The 22895-nt window shown below is 35.1% G+C and overlaps 1 protein-coding gene across 1 annotated transcript; it reads right to left on the bottom strand.

Annotated features, from left to right (window-relative positions):
- Positions 1–1981: 1981 nt before the first annotated feature.
- UFL1 (UFM1 specific ligase 1) lies at positions 1982–22799 on the bottom strand. Its single transcript, XM_051778180.1, has 19 exons — positions 22659–22799; positions 21785–21930; positions 20880–20908; positions 20013–20110; positions 19064–19178; positions 17921–18051; positions 17198–17256; positions 13718–13864; positions 12391–12566; positions 11487–11666; positions 11011–11131; positions 8721–8843; positions 6795–6915; positions 5732–5895; positions 4570–4700; positions 4348–4428; positions 3526–3611; positions 2915–3095; positions 1982–2215 (listed from the first exon to the last, which is right to left on the bottom strand). The coding sequence occupies exons 1-19, from the start codon at positions 22733–22735 to the stop codon at positions 2003–2005; spliced, it is 2379 nt and encodes a 792-aa protein (XP_051634140.1). The 5' UTR covers positions 22736–22799; the 3' UTR covers positions 1982–2002.
- Positions 22800–22895: the final 96 nt, after the last annotated feature.

Below are 22895 nucleotides of genomic sequence, written 5' to 3'. Positions count from 1 at the left end.
AAAGTAAATTCTGTAGTAAGTTCATTATTATTTCGCCATAAAAATATCAAACAAAAACAGAGGGACACTCAGAATGGGGTGTTAAATCAGTTGGTGCATATTACCAATTGCTGTCTGAAAGCCGCAAGTTGCAAGATGATCAATCATTGCTGAAGTCAACAGAATGCTCTTTAAATACTTCATCATTTAATGTTATTAAAATAATTTCATATTTGGATACAGAATTTAATATGGCATATTATTTAAAAAATATTTCAATGAAATATAAAATTGTTTACATTCATTATAGGATCTTAATAATTATTCTGGCTAAACAACAAGAAATAAAACCTATTCTCTGTATGCAAACTATTTCTTAAACGAAGTTAAACAACCTGAATATTTTTCATCTTATACTCCTCCTTGTCTTTTACTGTCAGCTAAGATAACCCCCAGCCAAAGAAAGAGGAAAAACTACCTTTACTTCTGCCTTACAACTGGCAACCTGTTTTGCCTTGCAGTTGGTAAAAGGTCAACATTGACCTGAACATTGTTAAACATTAACACCTTTTAATTATGTATAAAATTCTGTTGTTTACCTTACCAAAATAACCTTAACCTTGGTTACTCTGTTACTGAGCTTTCACACTTGGCCTCTTCAATTGCCATTTGTTGCAATTTCAGGCTTGGGTACATTTATGATTAAGCTCACAGAACACATGAATTGTTGGAAAATAGAAATATCTGAACAGAGTAGGGCTTGCACAGAATTTGCTCTCAGCATCAACTTTGGCAAGAATGGGTGAATGACATTTTTAGTGAAAAGAACTCTTTCTTATTATTCAAGCTTGATTTTATGCAACTCCCTGTAATTACACACATGAAATCAATGGGCATTACTGAAGTCATACAACTTAAGTATTTCCCATTTGAAAATTATCTTCTCTTACAAATAAGGTAGAAGTATATTTGCCATAGAAGAATTATGTCATTAATAATGGCAGAACTCTATTTTACACATTTTCGCACTTCCTGAAGATATAAAGTACTGCTAATGTAAAATTAAGGTTGGTAAAAAACTTGAGGGAAACACTGTAGCCAATATTTCAGTCTGTGAAGTTTACGTAGAAAGATCATAAACTAAATTCTTTTCAAGAAATTTGGGATAAACAGAACAAGTTCTCTCAGGAGTTGGAAAATGCAAACAAATGCTTCTAACTGCTATGGGAACTGGATAAGCACTCAACAAGCCTTCCAAATGAACATCTAGCATGTTCAGTACGGCAGGTGTAACAGTATTTATCTGCTCCCAAAATACCAATGCAAAATCACCTCCTCTGTCTGAATCACAAGTTTTAAATGAACATCTATTTTGGACATTAGCAGAATACATTAATAGCATAAGTGTACTGATTTTCCTAAGTTTTCAGTACATTTAGAAACTCACATTAGTACTGGTTCACTTTCTTTTAAGTTTACCAATAAACACTTGCACACAAATGTTTTTACTGCTGCGGTCCAGTGAACAGAAGCCGAAAACACCCACTAATGTATGAGAGTAAAGGTGGCCTTCATTGGTATAGTACTAGGTATCAGTATATGTTTAAAAACTAGTGTTTGAAATTAAGATAGACAGGCCTTATCTCACTATAAATCCAAATCAGAGAAGTGAAACTATTAGCCTGTGTGTGTGTATGGAACAAAATACACTGTTATTTGAAGAATAAACATCTCTTGAGGCCTCATGTGAAGATACCAACTAGAACCCACTAATTTAATACCCAACGTGTCCACAACTGTGCTCTGCCACATCTACATTTAATGTGTGTTAAATGTACACTGTAGTAGCGTATAATAAAACTGTTTGCCACCATCACCCAGCAACTGTGTTCCCTGGCTGTGATTTGCAATTGTTAGAAGCCAAATTTTAAAGTCTGTGAAGCATTTTTTGTTGTTCTTTTCTACGGAATAAAGAAAATAAAATCTGACTATATCATGGAAGTAGATGCACCGAATAATAATTTTATTCCTCTGTTACAGAAAATTTCCTAGGTCTGAGAACAACATCTTTGATAGAGGTAGTGATTTCCTGGAGCTCTTTTCGAATGGTATCTGCTCCTTCCTCCTCTTCCCTGTTATCTGTTGTGTCACTCTCTCCATGTTCAGTTTTCTTAGTCTGACTGATCAATTGTTTCACCACTAATCCCTGGTATTTGACTAACAGAGAATGTTGATCCTGAGGGCAAAAGAAGAGAACAAAACAAAGGGATGTCAATGTTACAGAGCAGGTAGACAGGCCTACAATTAAAGATTAAATTTTTAAAAAAGCATTTCCCCATTCTTGCCCAAAGAGGGTTAGTGATACATATTTTCATCAAGGTATTTGACAACCTAAATTCTGACAGACATTCAAAGAGGCAGAAAAATGAAAGTGCGTCCATGCTGCAAAACCAGGACATTTAACAACTGAAGCAGGAAAGCAATGCAGTTAGTAAACATCACCAGTTTTGGCAGCATAAAATACAGAATTTCAGTATTTTTGCTTCGGAAGAAGTGTATCTTTCTTTAAAACTGAATTAGAAAATTTTAAAAAGGAACCATGCTATAGCTGAGAAAAAAGAGAGTGAAAAATGTTCAGTTATAAGAACTGTAACTTCCCCCAGTGCAGAGCTGCCTCTGTGAGTAACAGCAAAGTACTAATAACAGATTGATTTTTAATTTTATTAAAAAAATATTGATGACAGATCCATGAAAGGAAAGGTTTGAAATACAGTATAGGTCAGAGGGATTGGACATTCTGTACATAAAGTAATGATCAGATATGAAATGCAATGGTGCCAGATTTATGCAGCAGAAATAAATAGTGTCAGGCACAACTTTTATGTTCTGTCATAGATAAAAGGTAATTTCCCCTCAAAAAGCTAGAAAAGAATACCTCTGGGATCTTGCCACTTAGGAAATTAATGATCTGTGGTACTGATCTTCCTGGTGCATGAAGCATACAGTGAGTTGAAAACTGAAATAACAGTACTGATGTCAGGTGCAGAACAAGAGCTGGATCTTCTGTGACTTTCAGCTGTTCAATCAAAGCTTGCCTATGCTGAAACAGGACTTGCCTAAGGAACAAGAATGCATTAAACAAAAATATGATTCTATGATTCTATCATATAGTAGTTGATCATAGACTCTAAGCCATATCTAACATCAATTATTTTAATTTTCTCCTCTGACCGACCATTTATTTATGTGAAATTCCAGAATAATAATAATCAAAAAAAAAGCTAGCACTGGTGTAGCTCAGATTTTTAAAGACCCCTAGAGAATTTATACACTATGTTGTAGCAAGCAGCGAGTCAAGAAAACTAGCTAAATGTGAATGCTCTCCTCCTCTGCTTTCCATGGATTTAGGACTGCTTGACTTTGTATTTTTCCATTAAACAGTTTGGAAAGAAGGACTTTTATACATTCTGTGTGGTTGCTACCAAACTATCTAGCATTTGTGCAGCAATATAGCTACATTTCATAGAATAAATAAAATTAAGGTACCTTTCCTTCTTTTTGTCTCCTTTTTTCACCATAATACCACAAATATCCACTGCAGAATCAAGGCATGAAAGAAAATCTTCTACACTCTATTAAAAAAATGATATAAATATTTAATCTCTGTCAGCAGATTATAAAAAAGTTTAGGCACTGTTCTCAATTAATCACACGAAGAGATGACTGTGAATACACTTGAAATGAACTACAGAAAAAAAGAGAAAGTAACAAGTAGAAATTAACTTAATTTAGTAGAAATTAACTTTGTTCACTTTACAATAGTTCACACACTTAAATACTAACCCAAACTGTAATTCATTAGTCTTAAAAATGGATACATGTTCTAGAATTATTTACAGATATATTTTTCTTAAGAAACGTATTGTCATCTGTATAAAAGAATTAATAAATAACTCTCCTTTGTACCTACACTGCCATAATCTGAATGTTTGTTTTCTTAAAAAATATCCATTATTTTACAAGTTTAAAAAAAACATGGGAGAACAATCAGGAACTTTGGGAACAAAATACAAGAAATATCAACCACTTAACACAGGAAATTCTCTCCCAGTTCTTACTTTTCTCAGCTGCCCATAAAAGATGGCACATATAGGATTCCATCTGGCAGCAAAGAGCTAGGTGACCATCAGTATCAAAACGTAAGATCACCTTTTCACTTCTGAAAATTCAACACACTCTCACTGCCTTACACAAATTCAAAAGATTATTTTGCCTTTATTCTTCACAGCAGCAGGGCTTGTGTACTACACTATGTATGTCAGCTATTTGTTAGAACTGTATCAGCAGAACAGAAAATCTGAACTTTACCTTGCCATTCAGAGAAGTATGCAGTTTAGTTAAAGGACCTTTGGTGTCTTCTGGCAGTTTACCTAAAATCTTGGTCCTGCCCTGTATGGGACCAGAATGGAAATAATCTGTAATATTAATTATAATTTTAGGTATAGGCATATCTAAACAGAAGCAATTAAATACCAAATGAACATCACTGATCTGCTTGAGACTGTTAAAATGCAACTGTTATCTGTGTACCTCACTTGTGATTGTAGAGTAGTTTTCTGTTGTCATCATTGAATCAGATGCTAAGAAGTTGAAAATAAGATTTGTAATGTCTGTACACACAGTCTTCAACAAGTGTTTGGCAAGGTTAGTCTGAGTCTCATCTGTTAAAAGAAATAAGTGATTAAATTCACTTAGTATAGTTATCTGATTCCTATGACATTATCACAGCACTTCCTAAAACATGGAATCAACCATGAGCAGTATGAGAAAGCTATCTGGATACATGAAGCTAACATCCCTCATTTGCTGGTTCTAAAGGAACATTCTTCAGTAAAAAACGTGAGCTTTCAGGTCTGTAAGGACATTGCAATGCATTGTTAGTATTTCAAAGGTGTATCTGTATAAGCAGTAAACTAGTCCTTCTATAATCCTCCTAAACCAGTAATGAACAACCACTGTTATCCATCAAGTAATAAGTATGTAAAGGAAAATTCTGCAGGATAAGCAGTCAAACAAAAGAGCAGACTTTTAAGACTGAAATAGTAGAATTTAAAAAAAAAAGGCTATAGAATACATGTCCAAGAACAAAGGTTCATGAGAAATAATTCCATGTATTCCAAAGCATAGGAATATCAGGGTTTTTTTGCTAGTGTTTCCTTTTCTTAGAAGTTTTCCACTAGGAAAATTCTAGAAGAAAGCTGAATACAGCAGAGAATCTTGGAAATGTCTACAATATTTTCCTAATGCTAACTTTTCTGTCATTTGAATCTACAACTTTTTGACAGACTATCTTCAAGGAGCAGCTACTTCCAGTATCAAACTAAGAGGTTTAAACAGCAGCTTTTCAGAATCAAGTAGTATTCAATTCTTTCAATAGTGGCACAGGTGACAGAATAAAGTGAGCTTACTAAATTTTTTTTTCCCTAGACAATAAAAACTTGGAAGGAATGCAAACACTTGGGAAGGAAGGACAAGAACACAGAATGATCTTGACTTAAGATATAAAAGAATATGGATATGAAATAAAGAGAATGTATTACAATAAGTGTGTAAAGGGATGCACTTCAGCATAAGGGGACTGTTTGGCAGAGTAAACACATCTCAAGTTCTTTCTTTTTAGATTTTCCTTTTTAAACTGTTGCTCCTCTTTGACCTTGAATGTAGATTCTGGAATAATTTTAACAATTTTTACCTGTGAAATGCTTTGTTCCTTTTTCAAATAACCGAATGTTGTTGTACAAGTTTGAGAATTCCTCCTGCAAGTCCTTCATAGTCTGTTTTCTGTTAGCTCCAGAGGAAGATGTTGAAGACGTAAAAACAGAACGCACAACTTCCTGATAAGTTTTTGTTAAAGGTCTTAGAATGGGAAAGAAGAAAACATTAAGCAAAAAGTAAAACTGTAGGTTTTCCCAAATTTATCAGCAATAGAGAAAACTATTTCATTACATAGTAAAAAGGAATGAGATATGAATGTCACACATGAGATAAATAAAAAGCAAATAATAGAAATCAGGAAAAAACACTGGGAAATTAAAATGTACTTTTGCAATTGCAAATGTACTACTCTTACAGTATGCATGGTATGTAAATGCTTGCCATGGTTTTAACTTATAAAAACTCCTAAACGGAAACAAGGTGAAAGATAGAAGGATTTCCAGAAGCAACGCTATTCACAAACTTTCCGGGGTCTGTGGACAGATTTCAGGTCCTTCTAAAGATGCAGTTACTATTACTATTGCACTCCAAGTTTATTCAAGCTTGGCTGTTACAGTCTTACTATGTGCCTTTTGCTCTAAACACACATATTCACATCATCTCTTGTATGAAACATCTTTTAAAAAAATGCATGGATTATCTTTGCATAGATCAGTTTGATGACGTAGGTACTACCCAGTTCACACGGGTAGCAGTGAAGTCACAGAAGGCAGGAAACATGGACATATACCAAAGGCTGTACAGAAGATGGGACTAGTGAAATTCCAGCATGTGTAAGGGGGTGGAAACACACTCATAGAGCTGAAAATAAGCTTGCTGACAAAGATACAGAACCACATACTGCTAAGCATTATTTCTCATTATTGTGTCAGCACAGCTTTCTAACACCTAAGGAGTACGTAACATGAAGCTGTATAGAAAAAGAATATTATGATTCACTTCTATCAACAAATCACTTTTTTCTAAGCGAGAAAACAGACTGAAGATTCATCTGAAGTGAATTAAGAATTTTGTAACTCCAGATGAATTACAGAAATTACCTTCTTAGATGTTCAGCAATTTCCGTAATAAGCTCTTCAGGGCAATCCTGCAGGCGGGTCTTTAAGACATCCTCAATTTCCTCTTGAGACATGAAAGGGAACTCTGGCTGCTTATTCCTACCTGTAGTTGCCATGAACAACATTCAGTGAGAAAACATTCCATTTAGTATTGCTGCAACTACTCTGGCATGAGACACTGAAAATCCAAACATCCACAGAAGAAATGCATTATCAACAGTGGAAAAAAAGGGATGACTATACATGACAGTTAAATTTTACACATCTGAAAAACTAACAAAATTTCTCTTTCCATTACTTAGAAGCTTCTGAAGTAGTGTACAAGGACAGGTATTTTTGACAAGACATTTCAGGCTGCTCGGCCCACCTATAAGTTTAGAAACCATAATCTCTCCAAGACCAGGCAGATTTTAAAGTGCCAAAACTGAACAGAGTGTTCCTATTTGAAGGATTTCACAAGCCTTTTGTTTTTTTTAAACTCCATTTAGTAAGGTACACAATCCTGTAACACAGTATCATAAACTTGAGGTTACAGTATAAAATTTGAGACGTGACAAAACAATAATATTAAACCAGAAGAGATGTTCCAGTAATAAAACCCACTTACATGCTGCTTGTAAATACAAATTAGTGCAGCTGTGTTTTGATTTCGCACAAAACATGAAGTTTGCCTGCATGCTGCAGAATTTACTTTTTACATATAAGAATGAGATAAGGGTGATGACATAGAACCATAAAAGGACAGGCATTCCATGTTCAAGTTGTGGCTTAAAACAGGTTTATTCTGCACATAAAGTAACTGCATGTATGGAGATCAATGATGCTCCTAGTTGTGCCACAGTAGCAATAAGCATACAAAGTTATATAAACAAGTGAAAAAGGAGCTTAAGTCAGGTTTTGAAAGGGTCTTATTTACATTTGAATGGTTTCATCTGAATTTATCTTGAGATTGTGATTCAATCTATATATTACTATACAATTACAAGAAGCAACAGTGGTAACACATGAAAGGTTACACCAAAAAAAAAGTGATTTAACATTGTTTTACTCAGTAATTGAGAAGTCCTGAAAAATAACTTCATTTATATATGAATTACAGCAATCAGTGAGAGCAATATCAAACAAAATTAATATGCTGTACTTCATAACTTCAAATATCATGTTTAAAAGTATTTTTCAGTCAGTATTGAAAGTCCAGGTACTATATATAAAATAGAAGCACACATTTCTAGTGTTCCATTGAATAAAAGAAAGAACACCACTGTTTCATTTGCAACCACTGTTTGCTCTAACAATGCTGGCTTTTACTTCTTAGGAAGCCATCCATGTTCCTTCTCCTAACTGAGAAGGCAGAGAAATGGGTGCCAATAGGGAGTGATTCAAATTCCTTTAAAGAGTCAGCAGTTATAAAGGTAGCTAGCTCAGATGTAAAAGTCTCAGCTAAACAATATGAATATTTTTTAAAATATTAAAACTTAGTTTTGACTTTATATTTTATCCCTATCGAGGAAAACTGTTTGATTGCTATGATTTGTTAATTTAGGCCATTCATTTACTGTACACAGCTGCTACAAAATCAAGTATAACTTTCATCCCAAAATTTAAGGTATTTCCTACTTTAAATAAATAAATAAATAAATAAATAGAAAATGGTCTAATTTCCTTTACTTAAATTTCTTTTTTAAAGACTAAGCTATACTCTTCAGTGAACATGGTATGCCCATTTCATTGAAATAGCAACATCATATATCCACTGATACAATTCTAACTAAATGGTATTCTCATCTTCTTTGACATTTTACCTGACCTTACCTACACAGTAGGAGAAGAACAGACACGAGGAAAAGCAAGTGATAAAAATGCGTTGAATAGACATGAATAGACAGTACCTAAAATAAAACTACAAACCTGTGACAGTCCCCTGTGACTCTTCATCGCTGTCAGCATCCTTTCTTCCTTTCTTCTTGGTTTTCTTAACCTTGATCTCTCTGGCATTGCCACCGCCTCCTGCTCTCACGCTTCCACTGCCCTCTGGTGGGGAATTACTTGCTTAGTACACAGGAAAGTGGTAGCGCTTGAAACTTTTACAATAGTATCATAACTATCTGTGTTATTTGTTAATGCTGAATAAAAAGTCACAACCTGATTCTCAACACAAAGTAGAACACATATTCCAGAATATCAGGACCATTAGTTTCATCCTTAAGAAAACAAAGTAACTGAGTCGAAGCTTTGTTTAAGCCAATGTCATTAATAAACTCAAATACTAATATCAAATGCACATATGATTAAAAAGAAAAAAAAGAGCAATATCTTTCCTCCAGATGAAAACAGATGAAATACCAGTGTCCATAATGCAATGGGAGATTTTCTGTTGGCTGAAAATAGCACCTTAGTAAGCACTTAGCATCTTTATCCAGTGATGCTGAATAACTGAGCTTTTAAAAAATACTTCAGATAATGTAACTTTGTTAATTTTCAGAGGAAGAATGCTGCATGAATAGTAGTTATCCAAAATATTCCTGGAAGCACACACTCAATTAACTAGAGCACTCAATTTTTTTTGACTTTTCCTAGATGACTATAAAGCAGTGAGATGTTCCAGTTCTGCCACATGTAACGAATTACTTTGTTCGGAAGTCCTGTAATCAATGTATTCAACTGCAGACAGAATTTCAATTTGTTATACAGTCCCTCTCCACAAAGTAAGCTGTTCTGCTGTTTGTTCCCTTTTTCATAGTTTGTTGTTATCTTTTCACTTGACAGAAATTTAAACTCCAGAATAACTGGAGTTATGTTCTATGCCTTAAGAAAGTAGGTATTTTTTCCATTTAAATATATGGTCCAAGATTCCAAGTAACTGCATTATGTAACAGTACTATTATTTAAGAAAAGACAAGATGCTACTACTTATAAAGCTAACTGCATCTGTTACATGCTATACATGGATTTTTAAGCATCACTTTGCAGGAACAACAAAAAAAATAATTAGTGCTTTTCACAAGCTTATTTGAAACATAATTGCATTACAGTCATTACATTACATAAACTGTTATGTTAGGTTTTTTTAGGTAATACACCTAACAGTCCATAAAAAAAACATTCAGGGTAGTGCTTGCTGATGGTGCAGCATATGTTACCTGTGGATATGAATTTATCTAGTCACCTAGTACAGGCTCAGTAGAGTCTCACTCCTCAGAGTGCTGAAAACTGAAGCCATTCTGATATGACAGATAATTAAGTTTCAAGCTTCTCTGCCTAAGTTATGGCCTAGAAAAATCTATCGCTTGTTAAGATAGAATATACTGTTTTACTTTGTAGATGAGTATATTCAATTAAGTTAAATGCATCAGTGCTCTAATTCTCTTACTTGCAGCAGCACATAACACTCTGCATGTGAGTTCAATATAGATTGCTCAACTGTGTTGTAGCAACAGAAGAGCCACATACAGTTTTTGGCACTGAAAATACAGTCTCCAATCTGAATAACATTTTAAAAACCAGAAAGATTTCAATGGGTTAAACCCACACATTTTTTCTTCTTAGATTAAAATCCATCCAAACAGCCACCACACACATGGAGTAAAGTTTGGGATTAATTTAATCCAGGATATACCTCAGAGTAAACTGTCTTAATCCCCAAGTAACTGTTACATGAGCAAACAACAGAAAATTCTCTGGCATGGGTTTCTCAGAAAAGATGTCAAATATTCTCCAAAAAAACACCAAGAAACTTATTCTCAATTTACACGAAGTTATTTTAGAATTAATATCTCAAGCCTAGTAAGAAATATTTTAATTTTCCTGGATTCCTGAAAAGTGGAGACTAAAAGTGTATCTGCACTGTGTAATAAAAAATGGTATAGGTCCCTGAGCTAATACTGGTTTTGCTCAGATTTATGTGGCCATACTGTATACAATGGATTCCTTGCTTTTAAAACCAGCTGTCTTGTGTTGGACTCACTCAAGAGATGCTTATGGTAGTTCCTCTGCACTTCTAAATCGGAAATTAGTTCTCATAGACATAGCTCAGATATATCTACATCCACAGTATAATGATAAGTGGTTGGGTTATTTCTCAAATATCTTCAGCAATGGACTGGAGAGTACAAAATACACAAACTTTATATTTGAGTATTTCCAAGGAAAAACAAGGCTTTTTTTTTTTTGGCTTTAGCTAATATTGATTTTTTTTTACCTGTTGCTTTCTTTCTTCTTTCATCCTTTTTGTCTTTTCTATTAGCATATGAATTCTCTAAACCGGAAGCCTGTTTTAAATCTTCTTCAGTGATTAAATTAACAGGGTTGTTTTTCATTTCCTAAAGTGAAGAACATGCATTTAATAGCAAAAAGATACATACAGGATCAAAAGATACATAAGGAAACATTTAAGCTGTTTGACCATTTTCAAGTACACTAACCAAAGACCATGTCTTCCAACTGTAACACACGAAGAGATATTTATTCTCTTAAAAATTTGGCATCTGATCATTCTGTGTGTGTTCCCTGAGTGCACCTGAATATACATTAAATTACACTGATTACATATACATACATTTTCTTCATTTATTTTCATAAGAGATGTAAAGAAATGATAACAGCAAATAGAAAGTTACATAAGTTATCCTCCAACATTCAACGCGCACTGTATCCTGACCACTAAAAAAACTGTACCTTTTCAGCTTTCTGTTGCATCATATCAGAAAAGAGGTCAGCACAGCTGCTTAGAAATTTCTCACTGACTGCAATGGTGTCACTGAAGACTAAACCTGAAGAGTTTTTGTTTAAAGATCTCATCACTTGCTGAAGCAAAATCCCGGCATCTTCTACTGACAATGAACTGGGCAGAAGAGTCTAGGGTAAAGAAAATCAAAATACAATAACCTCACATGTGGATAAACAGAATCCAGAGACGTGCCATTTGACATCTGTTATCTATTTAGAAAACACTGCACTTTTAAAATTAAACTAGTAATTTAAGAGTACACACTATTTGAAATCTTCTAACATCCTAAATAAGCATTGCCCTAAAAATATGTGTTACCTGTGCAAATGCATGGCAACTTCTTGAAAATAAAGCTCAACAGATACAGAGCAATGCCAAACACAAAACAACAGCGAGACTTAAAAATGACAGGGTAGTGCTGTAAGACCTAAAATTAGGGTTTAGTGAGGACAAAATGACTATGATCCCTTTGCTTACTGAAAGTTTTGTAAGAGTTCAGCTTAGACTTTTTTAAAAAAAAAGCCCAACAGAAATATATTGCTCTCTAGCAGAATACTTTAGCACTAATTTTTAAATAAAGTTAGTCTTACATATTTATTAACTGAATATTAGTAAGTCCTTGATGCCTTAAAATCTATATAATACAGGTTTTACAGCTACACCTTTCCCTGTTTTTTTCAGATCAAATCAAAGGCAAATAACGCCCTTTTACTTGTCATTTTAAACTGAATTTTCCTCTTTGACAACATGGAATTTCATTATACATATGTGCAGTTTCAATAAGATATCATTTGACACAAAAATAAAACAAAAGAAATAAATCCAACAACAGTAACTGAAAGGATTGCTTACTGCTACGTCTATCCAGTTTCCAGAGCTGATGGCTTCCTCTACAGAGGCTTCAACTTGATCCACAATTTCTTGACCAACACAAGCTGCTCTCAGAAATAAGAGCTGTGTTGACTTGTATCTTTTTTTAATGTAGCTTGCTGGGTCAGGGATACCAAGTCTGTACAATGCATCAAATTCTATAAAATAGTTAGATGTCTGTTACAATTAAGTTCCTTCATATACATACAAGATCTTAGGGGATGATTTTATTCTGAAAGCAGGAAATGAAGAATTACATATAGTTTTATACAAGTAAATGCAGCCTTAAGCTAATGCTGACCTAAAACTTAGTCCAATACAAACTACACCTGAACACTGTTAATAGAAATATGAAGATTAAATCATGGACATGACTTTGGGTTGAGTTCAGAAAAAAAATGTTTTTTTCCCCAGATTCTTATTCGATTAAGTATATATCTTAATTATATTTTAATTATGTAATTAAATATTTCCAAAGTATTCTAATATAACATGAACAATATTTACAATATATACAATGCCTAAGTGTTTTGTTTTCAAAAGTTACTCCAATATACTCATAGAATCATACAGTGCTTCACAAGCAAAGCATTTCAACTATTTGGCAGTTTATACTTAAGATGTTCAGAAAACATTTAAAGACTTTGACAGATACTCTATCAGTCAAACAACATGACAGAAACACTACTACCACTGTAAATTATGGTGAATCTTTTCAATCTGCAAGACTAACTGTTACTTAGGGACAAGGCCCTCTGGGACATTCCTCTATTTATTCAGGTCCACATTTTCCCATACACATAGGTGTTTTAAAATATCATCATCCAGCATCACTCAGCTTTAAATTACACAGAATTGTCTGGATTTAAATTAGGACACTACTGCTACTCACTCCAGTTCCACAGATATTATTTTGGAAAAAAAAAAATTCTTCCTGTGCACCGCAAATTCAGACTATTAACAGTCAAAGTTTGGTTGTAATCTGGACACCTGCCATGATCATCTGAAAAGTCTACAATGAGCAGTCTAAGAAATGTTTTCAAAGCAGTAATAAAAGTAGCATTTGTAGCTCTGTCTGTGAGATATATACAGTTTAGCAATATGGTTCAATCTGCTGAAATAGTTGTCATAAAGTAACACACATCATTATAAACAAGATGGTCTTTTAACAAAGGAGTATCAACTACTGTATTGATTTTTATTTATTCTTGTGAGGCTTCACTCTAGGCACTAGCTATATTAGGGGAAGATCAATTACCTAAACTAGTTTTAGAAAGATATTTTATCTGTGAGAATATAGATTAATTACCTAAGTAACCATTCTGCTTGAAAAAAGAATCCACCCAGTTGCTCTGTGTTCTGGCATAGATATCTGGAACAAACACAGCCTTATCCTGTCTCCCACCAACCACGGTGCCTTTTAGACGACCAGTGTTAACAAGTTCTTCTAGTAAAGCTACAAGAAGAAAATAAATTAAGCGACAGTTTCCATGCCAACATATCCATTAATCAAAAGACAGCAATTATTTTCCCTAGTTTGCTTTTCCTTTCTTCCCACCAATTAGTTGTTTGTGCTTGTTCTAGTGAAACTTTTCCAAGCTCTATAAATTATTTTTAACACTTATGAGAATGTCTTCTTAAGAGCTCTGGAAATCATACATTTCAAAACAGTGAGCCACAATGGCAGGATCAAAACATTTTTTATATGTAGGCAGTTCAAGCTTTTTATTTAGAAAATGCAGACATAAGAGAATCTTTCTCTGGCCAGACAGTAAAATATATGAGCATTTTATTAAAAATGTTCTCTTTGAATTTATTGCTTGCATGTTAACCAAGATGGAAAAAAAGAGATCTAAACACACTAAAATGACATGAAAAAGTCATGAAAAATTGCCACATAAACTGCGTAACAGTTGCCAATAATAACCTCTTGAGAATGAACAAATACTGCTGGACAAAGAGCATACTGGTAACTGGCAGTACCAAAGTACTAAGCATTTCTTGATGCTAAATAAGATTTTTTTCAATCCTTCAAAGGTGTATAGGAATATCTGATCTGCTTCCTATGTTCTGCTTTTGCCTTTTCGTAATACAATAGATACATTTAAAAAAATCAGTGACATCAACTGCTAAGCTCTGCTAATTTCCAGAGCTTTATTGGATGGGGTTTTTTTATCCTCACTTTGAGTTAATTTCTATTTCATTAACAGACAGGTTTTATTCTGGAACAAAACACTAAATGGTATCACATGGTATGGTTTCTTCCTCATTAAATACAAGCAGCAGTCAACATTACAACATGCTTACTACAGCATACAGAGGTTTAGCAGGAAAATTTACCGGAAAACATGGTTCCAGAAGAAATACTGCATATTAAATCATGATATTTTTGGTCAAATATGCCTATAGTGTAGATGAGCCTCTATAAGCTAGCAGCTATTGAACACAACTTCCACTAGCACAGCTGAACAGTACTTACACTGAAAAAATACAGAAGAAAGAGAAACCGATTTAAGTAAGATATAGTTTTATGTAATCTAAGACAAGAGCTAGAAATCATATTCTGCCACGGTTCAGTTACACTGTATAAAATGGAGCTTATAAGACCAATTCTGGAAATAAAATTAGATTTTTATACTTCCTAATATTTTAGTTACACTTAGAAAATAGAGTCAATGTGCCTATTCCACTTAAGCGACTGTCAGACAATACAGTTCTCTCGTTCTCTTGGTCCTCTGTTTCCAATTCAACTTCTTCTTACTCAAAGTTTTTTAGGAAAAAAAATTAGACTTTAAGGGATTTTCAACCAATTTTGTGAAGCACTAGTAATGAACTAGAGTCTTTAGAGAAAGAAGACATCAGAAGAAAAGAAGTCGTCAATTAATTTCTGTATTATATGAAGTGCCAGTTCTAAAACTCCAAGGCAAAGGAGGTGCTCTCAGAGTTTTCACAGACCCTGCTACAATTATGCCTGGACACTATTTTGTTTTAAACCAACAGGACCTCTGCAGAACTACCATAATTTCACACTTATTTTTAAGGGTGACCAAGTAGTTTGCTGCGTTCTATTAGGTCTCTGTCAAAGTCTGGTAAAGACAGTAAGTATCCCTACATGTCTGTCCCACATCAGTAACATAATATTCAGAAATTAAGCACATCTGTGATTTCATTATGCTTTTTAACCTAAAGAGTTTCTCATTTCTGGAACTATTTTCTATCATAACTTCATGCCAGCTTAAGATGAATAGCAGCACAGCTATGCGACAGAACCAACGAATAATGTTTATCCTGTCTAAACCCAAGTGTTGATTAAATAATTAGCTCTTTGTAAGTTATACAAACATTACAATGAGCTTACGTTTTTATTCTGGAAGAGACAGAAAACTGACAAAGACCACTTTAAAACACATTGTAAATAGTGAGAAACACAAAAGGCGAAAAGTAACATTACAAGGTATTTTTCAGGTTTTCAGCATTCGTGAAATTGAAATGATATCTCAGCAAATGGACACAATAAACTCACATGTACTCTGGCACTGAGTACATGTGATAAAGATAAAAAGATAAAAAGCCCTTTGAAACTTATGAAACTGTAGAAGTAATGAAAGACAGTAAGAAAAACTAAAGAAAAACAATTTCAATAAATAAAAACCCCAGGAAAATACTAGAAATACATATTGTGATGATTACTGGTGACAAGAAAACACTAGAACTTCAATTCACATTAACACTGTCCACGAGCAAAGCACAATGATGTACTTGAAGGACTTGTTTGAAATAGACTGTAACAAAATACTGAAATTTGCTGGGTATAGAAATATTTCTATACTGTAATTTAACAGATTTTCCTTTTGATCTATGAATACCTGGATGGTACATTAAAGAAGAAGTGGAAATTTTAAATTGATTATGTGAAAGTAGAGTGTTTATATGGTTTTATTTAAGTGCTAAGATTTTATTTTTTATTGAATAAGCTTGTTGCAAAGAACAAGAAGGTAAGCAGAGACATACCACAGTGGAGCTAAAGTGAGCAATACCCTGAAGGCAAAAAGACCCAGTGAAACAAAAGAGAAGTATTAACTTTCCGGAGAAGAGACGGAAAACCATTAAAGGATTTTAAAGACCAGCAGCACCTGGTCAGCCAGTCGTACGAGACTAACAACACTTGAAGCAGCATTTTGGAGAGACAGGAGCGGGTACACAGAGAAAAACTGCAACACCAGAAGTGACAAACAATTAAGTAGTGCCTAAAGATTTCAGCAGTTGGTTAGAGAATCTTTATGCATTTCTATTTAAAAAAGGAACTGCAGAAAATAAAACCAAACAGTTTAAGGATATGCTTTATCTCTCAGCACATAAAGTCATTTAACTAAGAGTATAACAAAAGCACTGCCTCTGTTATCACAAAGAAAAGTTAGTAAATAAAATCCTGAGCAGTTAATGCTATTTGAGTACATAAAATCTGTCCCCTTTTGTGTGCTTCACTGATAAAACTGCCAGTAGCTAAGGGCGAATAACGAAAGAGATGACTAAATAAGTACTGTAATTCTTGCATCATTCTGCCCCCAGAGGCATTTCATCAACATATGCTTTCACTGCTTTAGACACAGAGAACATCCCTTCAGTTATGGATAGCACAAAAGGTTTAATACTTTCTACAGTCAAGAGAAACACATTGTTCTTTATTCCAGAATTAAGGTTATATACTAAAATGCTTCTCTGAAAGCACACTTACAGTAATGAAGAATTAATTACCTAACAGACACAAAATATTCTGAATGAAACTCACAGTAAAGTAAATGTTCTTGAAATCCATACCGAGTGATCAAGTTACTTACAGGGGTAGGCCTTGGAAAAAAAAAACAAACAATGAAACAATATAAGTTAATGATGTGAAATCGATGTGGAGAATCCATAAGTAAGAAAGGTTACTCCAGATGGACAAAACTACATAGTGTCTTAGCCTCAGGGTGCTACACTGATGTTTGAAATAGTCTACAAGGTTTTAATTTTGAATTACTGTGAAGTTATATCTTACAAAGCTACTATAATTATTGTAAGGAAACTTTTGCTCTCCCAAGTTTTTCTCTTCTTACAAATTGCCACAGAAGCTTATTGCTTTAATAAGAAAAACTTATATATAATCACATGTAGTGATCACATCAATATGTAACTGACTAGGAAGTCACAATGATAATTAAGAGTGATAATGAGGACAGATATTCTACAAGCAAATAAAAGAACTATGGATTAACATTTTCTTCAGCCAAAAACCCAAAGTATGTTATATATTGTATATTGTTATACTTCCCTTGTTCTCGTTTCAAAAGGAGGTCCCTGTTTCTAACAAGTGAGTCTAAAGTAACTGAATATTTCACTTAGGAACTGAACTTAAGGGAATCTATACATAGGTCTTTATATTTTCTTTTCTTTTTCAATCACAACTGGATTTGGTCCATAAAGACCTATGGTAAAAATCTTTTAACATGTGGTTGCAGGCATTGTAATTTACCGAGTAATCGCAGTGAAGAGACCACGGATGCGTGCTCGATGGCGGGACACAAAGGCTTCTGTAAAAATCACCCCACGGTTTTCCTGGTCTAGTTGCCCATGAATAATTCTGCCCAAACGCCTGGATAATGCCTGTAAATAGACGAATTTAGCTTCTCTTAGAATGTCCTCTTCTATCAGATATACTTGTATCTAATGATGACAGAAAACTCTGCAGAAGAAATAAGTGTGGTTTGGAGATGCACAATGAAAACTAAGATTTAATCTTTGTCTTAGTTTTGTACGAACCAGTGACTGATGAATTCACTGGCCACTTTTTCAAAAATTCAAGATAAAAATTAACAACAATAAACACGAAAAGGTGGAAAGTTTATAAATGTGCATCCTTGCAAAGTGAACTAAAGCCAGGAGATACTACCCAAGAAACAAAGAGAAATCACGTAAAACTTTCTGTATGTTAGAAATCTTTTTGTAGAAACTGATCATGCGACAAATATTAGAGGGAATTTGTTCACATATTGAGAGTCAAGATGGTTGGCTGTGGTACCTAATATGACTGCTCACTTGACACATGTCACGGGATTATCCTTTGAATAAAGCATCTTCCAAATAAAATTCAACCTTGACTGAAAGTCAACAAAACAGAATTCTCCCTACCCTTTTAAACACTCTGCACTCACTAACTAAATGTAAATAGTACTTCTGGTTCTAGTTTGAATGCCTGGCTTCAGTTCCTAAGAATTAATATTTATTTTATCTTTTTTGAATAAACTAAAAGGACTCTACCATCGTATTTCTGCTTCCTGGGTAGCTAATTAGGCTGGTGAAATTACCCCTACATCTTAAGTGTTTCCAAAAAATTTTCAGATCTTATGCTAATCTAAGGTGTTCCTAACACTACAAATCCTAATCTGTTCCTAACAGTCACAAAGATTCAGAAGAAATTTTGCCAGTAGTGAAAAAGCAAACATCAACCCCGACCTGTGAACAGCTGTTAAATTGCAACCTTTATGTACCTGATACTTTTCTGCTTAAAATGACAAGCAGTTCATCACAATTAAAGCAAGCAATGGATAATGCAAAGATAACAAAAGAAGATTAACACAATCAATTCTGCATTTGCTAGATTGGTGGCTTGCATCACCTGTATCAGGAAGTCTCCTGGAAGGTCGTATGCCTTACAAAGTTCTGATATTGTCACCTGGCCAGTTTCCTGAAGTTTATCATTTATTTCTTCTGCTAATTGATCCAGGTAACTCCTTAGTTAAAAACAAGAAAAAAAACACAAACACAACACATTAAGTGTGAAATTCAAGATCAGCCTCGAGGTGACATGCTGAATTAGTTATTGACCTCTTCTAATATACCTCTTTCTGCTGCACGTTTACAAAAATAAACTGAAAGTTATTTTAAATGAATAATGGAGAACAATGTAAGTGAAAAGGTGTGGTTTCTTAAAAAGCCTGCTAACCAGGTATTAAGATGGGTCATTTATCTGCTTGTATGAAAATGTCAAAAAACAGAACGAGGAAAACATGTCAATGAAACTTAGAAAAAGGATAGTGAGCAAGACAGGTCTTATTTCAAGAGAGCCAGGAACTTAATATTCTTGGATATAAATAGATCCTGCAGCTTGATAAATAATAAGAACCATCCATAAGAGTACTATTTCAGTGGTTGTTAGTGTGCTGAAAGCCATGCAATATTTAGCTCAAATATCTTAGGCTAAGAGGTGGGAAAAAATGAGAAGGTTTGTCAACAGCTGAGGTATTTAGCACAGCCATAGAGCAAATGAGGTGTGGCTGCTGTACACAGACACCACACTGGGTAAGAAATGAACTCTCTTAAATGCAGGACACTGGACACAGACATTCCGTAAGGCCCTTGCTCCATGGATTCACTGGATGCTTTGCTGAGATAGGCCTCACTTGCTGTTTGGAAAAGTAGCATTGATCACCACCAAGCAGCCCCAGCACCAGCCAAGAAAAATTTATTTCACTTCAGAAGCAACAAAGGCTGGACGTTATTTTTAGTCTGTGTTTTAAAAAATAAAAAAGATGTGAATTGTACATACTGCTCCTGAAAGTACTCACTCATTTATAAGCTGTCCCAATACAAGCTGAATAGTTTTTTCAGATTTAACGATGTCATTAGCTCTGTTTTCAATGTGTAGAAGGTCCACATTTATTACCTAAAAAAAACCCCAAAACCAACAACAAAACCTCTTATCAGAACTTTAAATTGAAAATAATTCTCAAACATTGAGATATTACTTACACACTTCTATGTCTTGAGGAAAGGTGCTTTTATTTTTTTCTACTATTGCATACATACAGACTTAATCTGTGTTTTGAAATAAAGCAGCAGTGCTTTAGGGGAAAAAAACTCTCTTTTCAACTGTTTCTTTTAACCCTATAACGTTAAATGAAACCTATATAATAAACAAATACCAGAAAGCGATGTCAGAAAATAGTAAATTGTCTTTCAGAGAGGTTTTCTGATTCCAAGTAATTTTGCTTAAGCTAGAAGGGAAAATTAGTCACAGAGGAAGACTACTGGAGGATAAAGATTAGAGGACACAAGAGATTAATGAAGAGGAAAGATCCAAAGAGGCATGCAAAGTTAATTATGCATGCTCCTGCAGCTTTCAATTTAAATGGGAAACCTATTTCTTTTCTGTTTGCCCTCCACAGTTTACAAAGAAAAGAATTCATAAAGAAAATCTGTGTATTTCAGTGGTGATTTCAGAAGTCCTAGATTAGCATTAAGCAGAGAGGAGCTTTCAATAAAGCAATAAATGGATGGATTAAGTAATCTGCAGAACTCTGACATGAGCTACCAGTTCTTCATAAAGTTTGTTCTGCTTTAAAAAAATAGCTGGAGTATAACTAATGAATGTCACATTTACAATATATATGGTGAAAAAAGAAACAAGCACATAGTTTTATTAGTAGAGTTACCTGTTGTAAGTCGACAATGTTAACTCGACCTTTAAGAAAAGTACAAATACACTTTTAGTACATAAAATATATTTGAACAAAATTTAGAATACTGCATAGTCCACTGTGCACGCAATATTTTACTTTTTTTTGTAGACCAATGAAACTAGTCCATGAGTACCAAAAACTTTCGTCGAAACTTTCTACCTTTGCATGATGCTGCTAACAAAAGACCAGCAATTTTGAATTCAATCCAAGCTATCACACTGATATGATACAAAATGGCATAACACAAACAGGCATTCCTGTGGTAATAGTAACAAAATAACTAATCTGTATAAACATAGTAAGAATTTAGTTTTCCAAAAACGTGATGCATGAAATTCACCCTTAATTATAAGTTAAAGTACAGTACACTGCCTATTCATTAAAACCACTGACGAAAAGCAGCCTGAAGAGTATTTGCTTTCTTATATATTTGAGTCAGATCTTACAAAGCAGATGGCTCTTCACACTGGTAAAATAAAAGATCTGTTAATGACAAGTTACAAATATCATGATTACTATGGCACAAAAGGAGAATGATTTTGAAATTCCAAATCAAGGCCAAACATCTGGGCCAGATACTTAACCATATTAAAAATACCAAATTTCCTTCGAAAGGGTTCTTAGACAACGTTATCTCAGAAATTCTGCATGGGTGAAAATAAACCAAGTAACATATCTTGATATGCTTACCTAGAAGCTTGACACAGATCTGAAGTGAAAATAAAGTAACAGTAGGTGAAATAGTGTGTAGGTAAAGCAAATGGAAACAAGCTGACTTTTCCTGAAATATTAAGGCTACTGAAAACTTTCAAGCTCTTTCTGTAGCTCTTCAAAATTAACTTCCAAATCCAAAGGAAGAAACCAAATGCCACACTTACCACCACAAACGTGAAGCTCATCCCGGATCTCCTTACTAATCTGTGCTGGAGTGACATACTCCTTGCCATCAAGTGTGTGCACTACTTCCAACTGCTTCTCTGCAATCAGTTTAGTGACAATTTCTATACAGTTCCGTTCTGACAATCTATCAACAGCACAAAGAATAAGCAGTTATTCTAAGTAAGTACTTGCTAAAATTATCTTTAAATTGATGTTCCCAAAATACTAAGTACAGGAAGTACAATGAAGATTACTTGCTGTTCTGTGCGAATATACTTTCTCAGACAAAAACCCCTACTGCCTGAATCCGTTTTATCACGCACCAAATCATCCATATGGCTTCACTTACTCAGGTCATCTCTCCAAAACAACTTTTAGTCTCCTCCTGAACAGCTGTCAGCCCCGCCAGCTGACAGAATGCACCTGCTGGTGAATTTTGGAATGGTTGTGCTTAAACAATTCGTGTCTTTCATCCTTCTGTCCCTTTCTATTTTATTTTGCGCGTTCGGGATTTATTTTTTTTTCTCTTTAACAAAAACAAAGTTCTGGGCAACCTCGACTGGTCAGCCGGACGCAAAGAAGAAACAAAGCACTGGAGATGTGCTCATGTCGAGCAGCTTGAACACACCCAGTCGCTTTCCTGGGCCCGCACGTACCTTGCGGGGTCCCAGTTGCCCCTCGGGGCTCACGAGCACCAGCACAAGGGGAACTACGGAGGAGCCGTGCCCGGCTGAGTCCCCCGGGTGTGTCCGGGCCGGGGCCGTGCGGGCGGCGCGGGAAAGGAGCGCGGCCGGCGCGGGGAGGGGGCGGCGGCAGACTGGCCGCAGCGACGGCCGGCGGACTCGGCGGCGGTGCCGGCGCCGCCCTGCTCACCTGTGGGCCACCTCGGCGAACTGCGCCCGCTGGAAATCGGCCGCCAGCCGCCGGATCTCCTCCCAGGCGGCCGCCATCGCGCCGCGCCGGACACGTCAGCCCCGGCCGGGCGGGCGGCGGGCACCGGGCGGGCACTGACCTCCGCCCGCAGCGCCGCCTGGCGGGCCGGAGCCGCCCGCGCCTCCTCACGGCCGCCGTACTGAACACAAACAAATAAACAAACAGCAAACCACGGAA

The sequence above is a fragment of the Manacus candei genome, unplaced genomic scaffold, assembly GCF_025592945.1.
Source record: "Manacus candei isolate 608988 ecotype Guabito, Panama unplaced genomic scaffold, ASM2559294v1 h1tg000011l, whole genome shotgun sequence".
Lineage (NCBI taxonomy): Eukaryota > Metazoa > Chordata > Aves > Passeriformes > Pipridae > Manacus > Manacus candei.
This window is presented reverse-complemented; position numbering and strand designations above follow the sequence as displayed.

Coding starts and splice junctions, on each gene's coding strand:
- UFL1 (XM_051778180.1), bottom strand. CDS start 22,735: ATGGCGGCCGCCTGGGAGGAGATCCGGCGGCTGGCGGCCGATTTCCAG. Junction 4,429..4,569: donor ACTCTACAATCACAAGTGAG/GTACACAGATAA, acceptor GGTCCCATACAG/GGCAGGACCAAGATTTTAGG. Junction 3,096..3,525: donor GGAGACAAAAAGAAGGAAAG/GTACCTTAATTT, acceptor CTTGTTCCTTAG/GCAAGTCCTGTTTCAGCATA.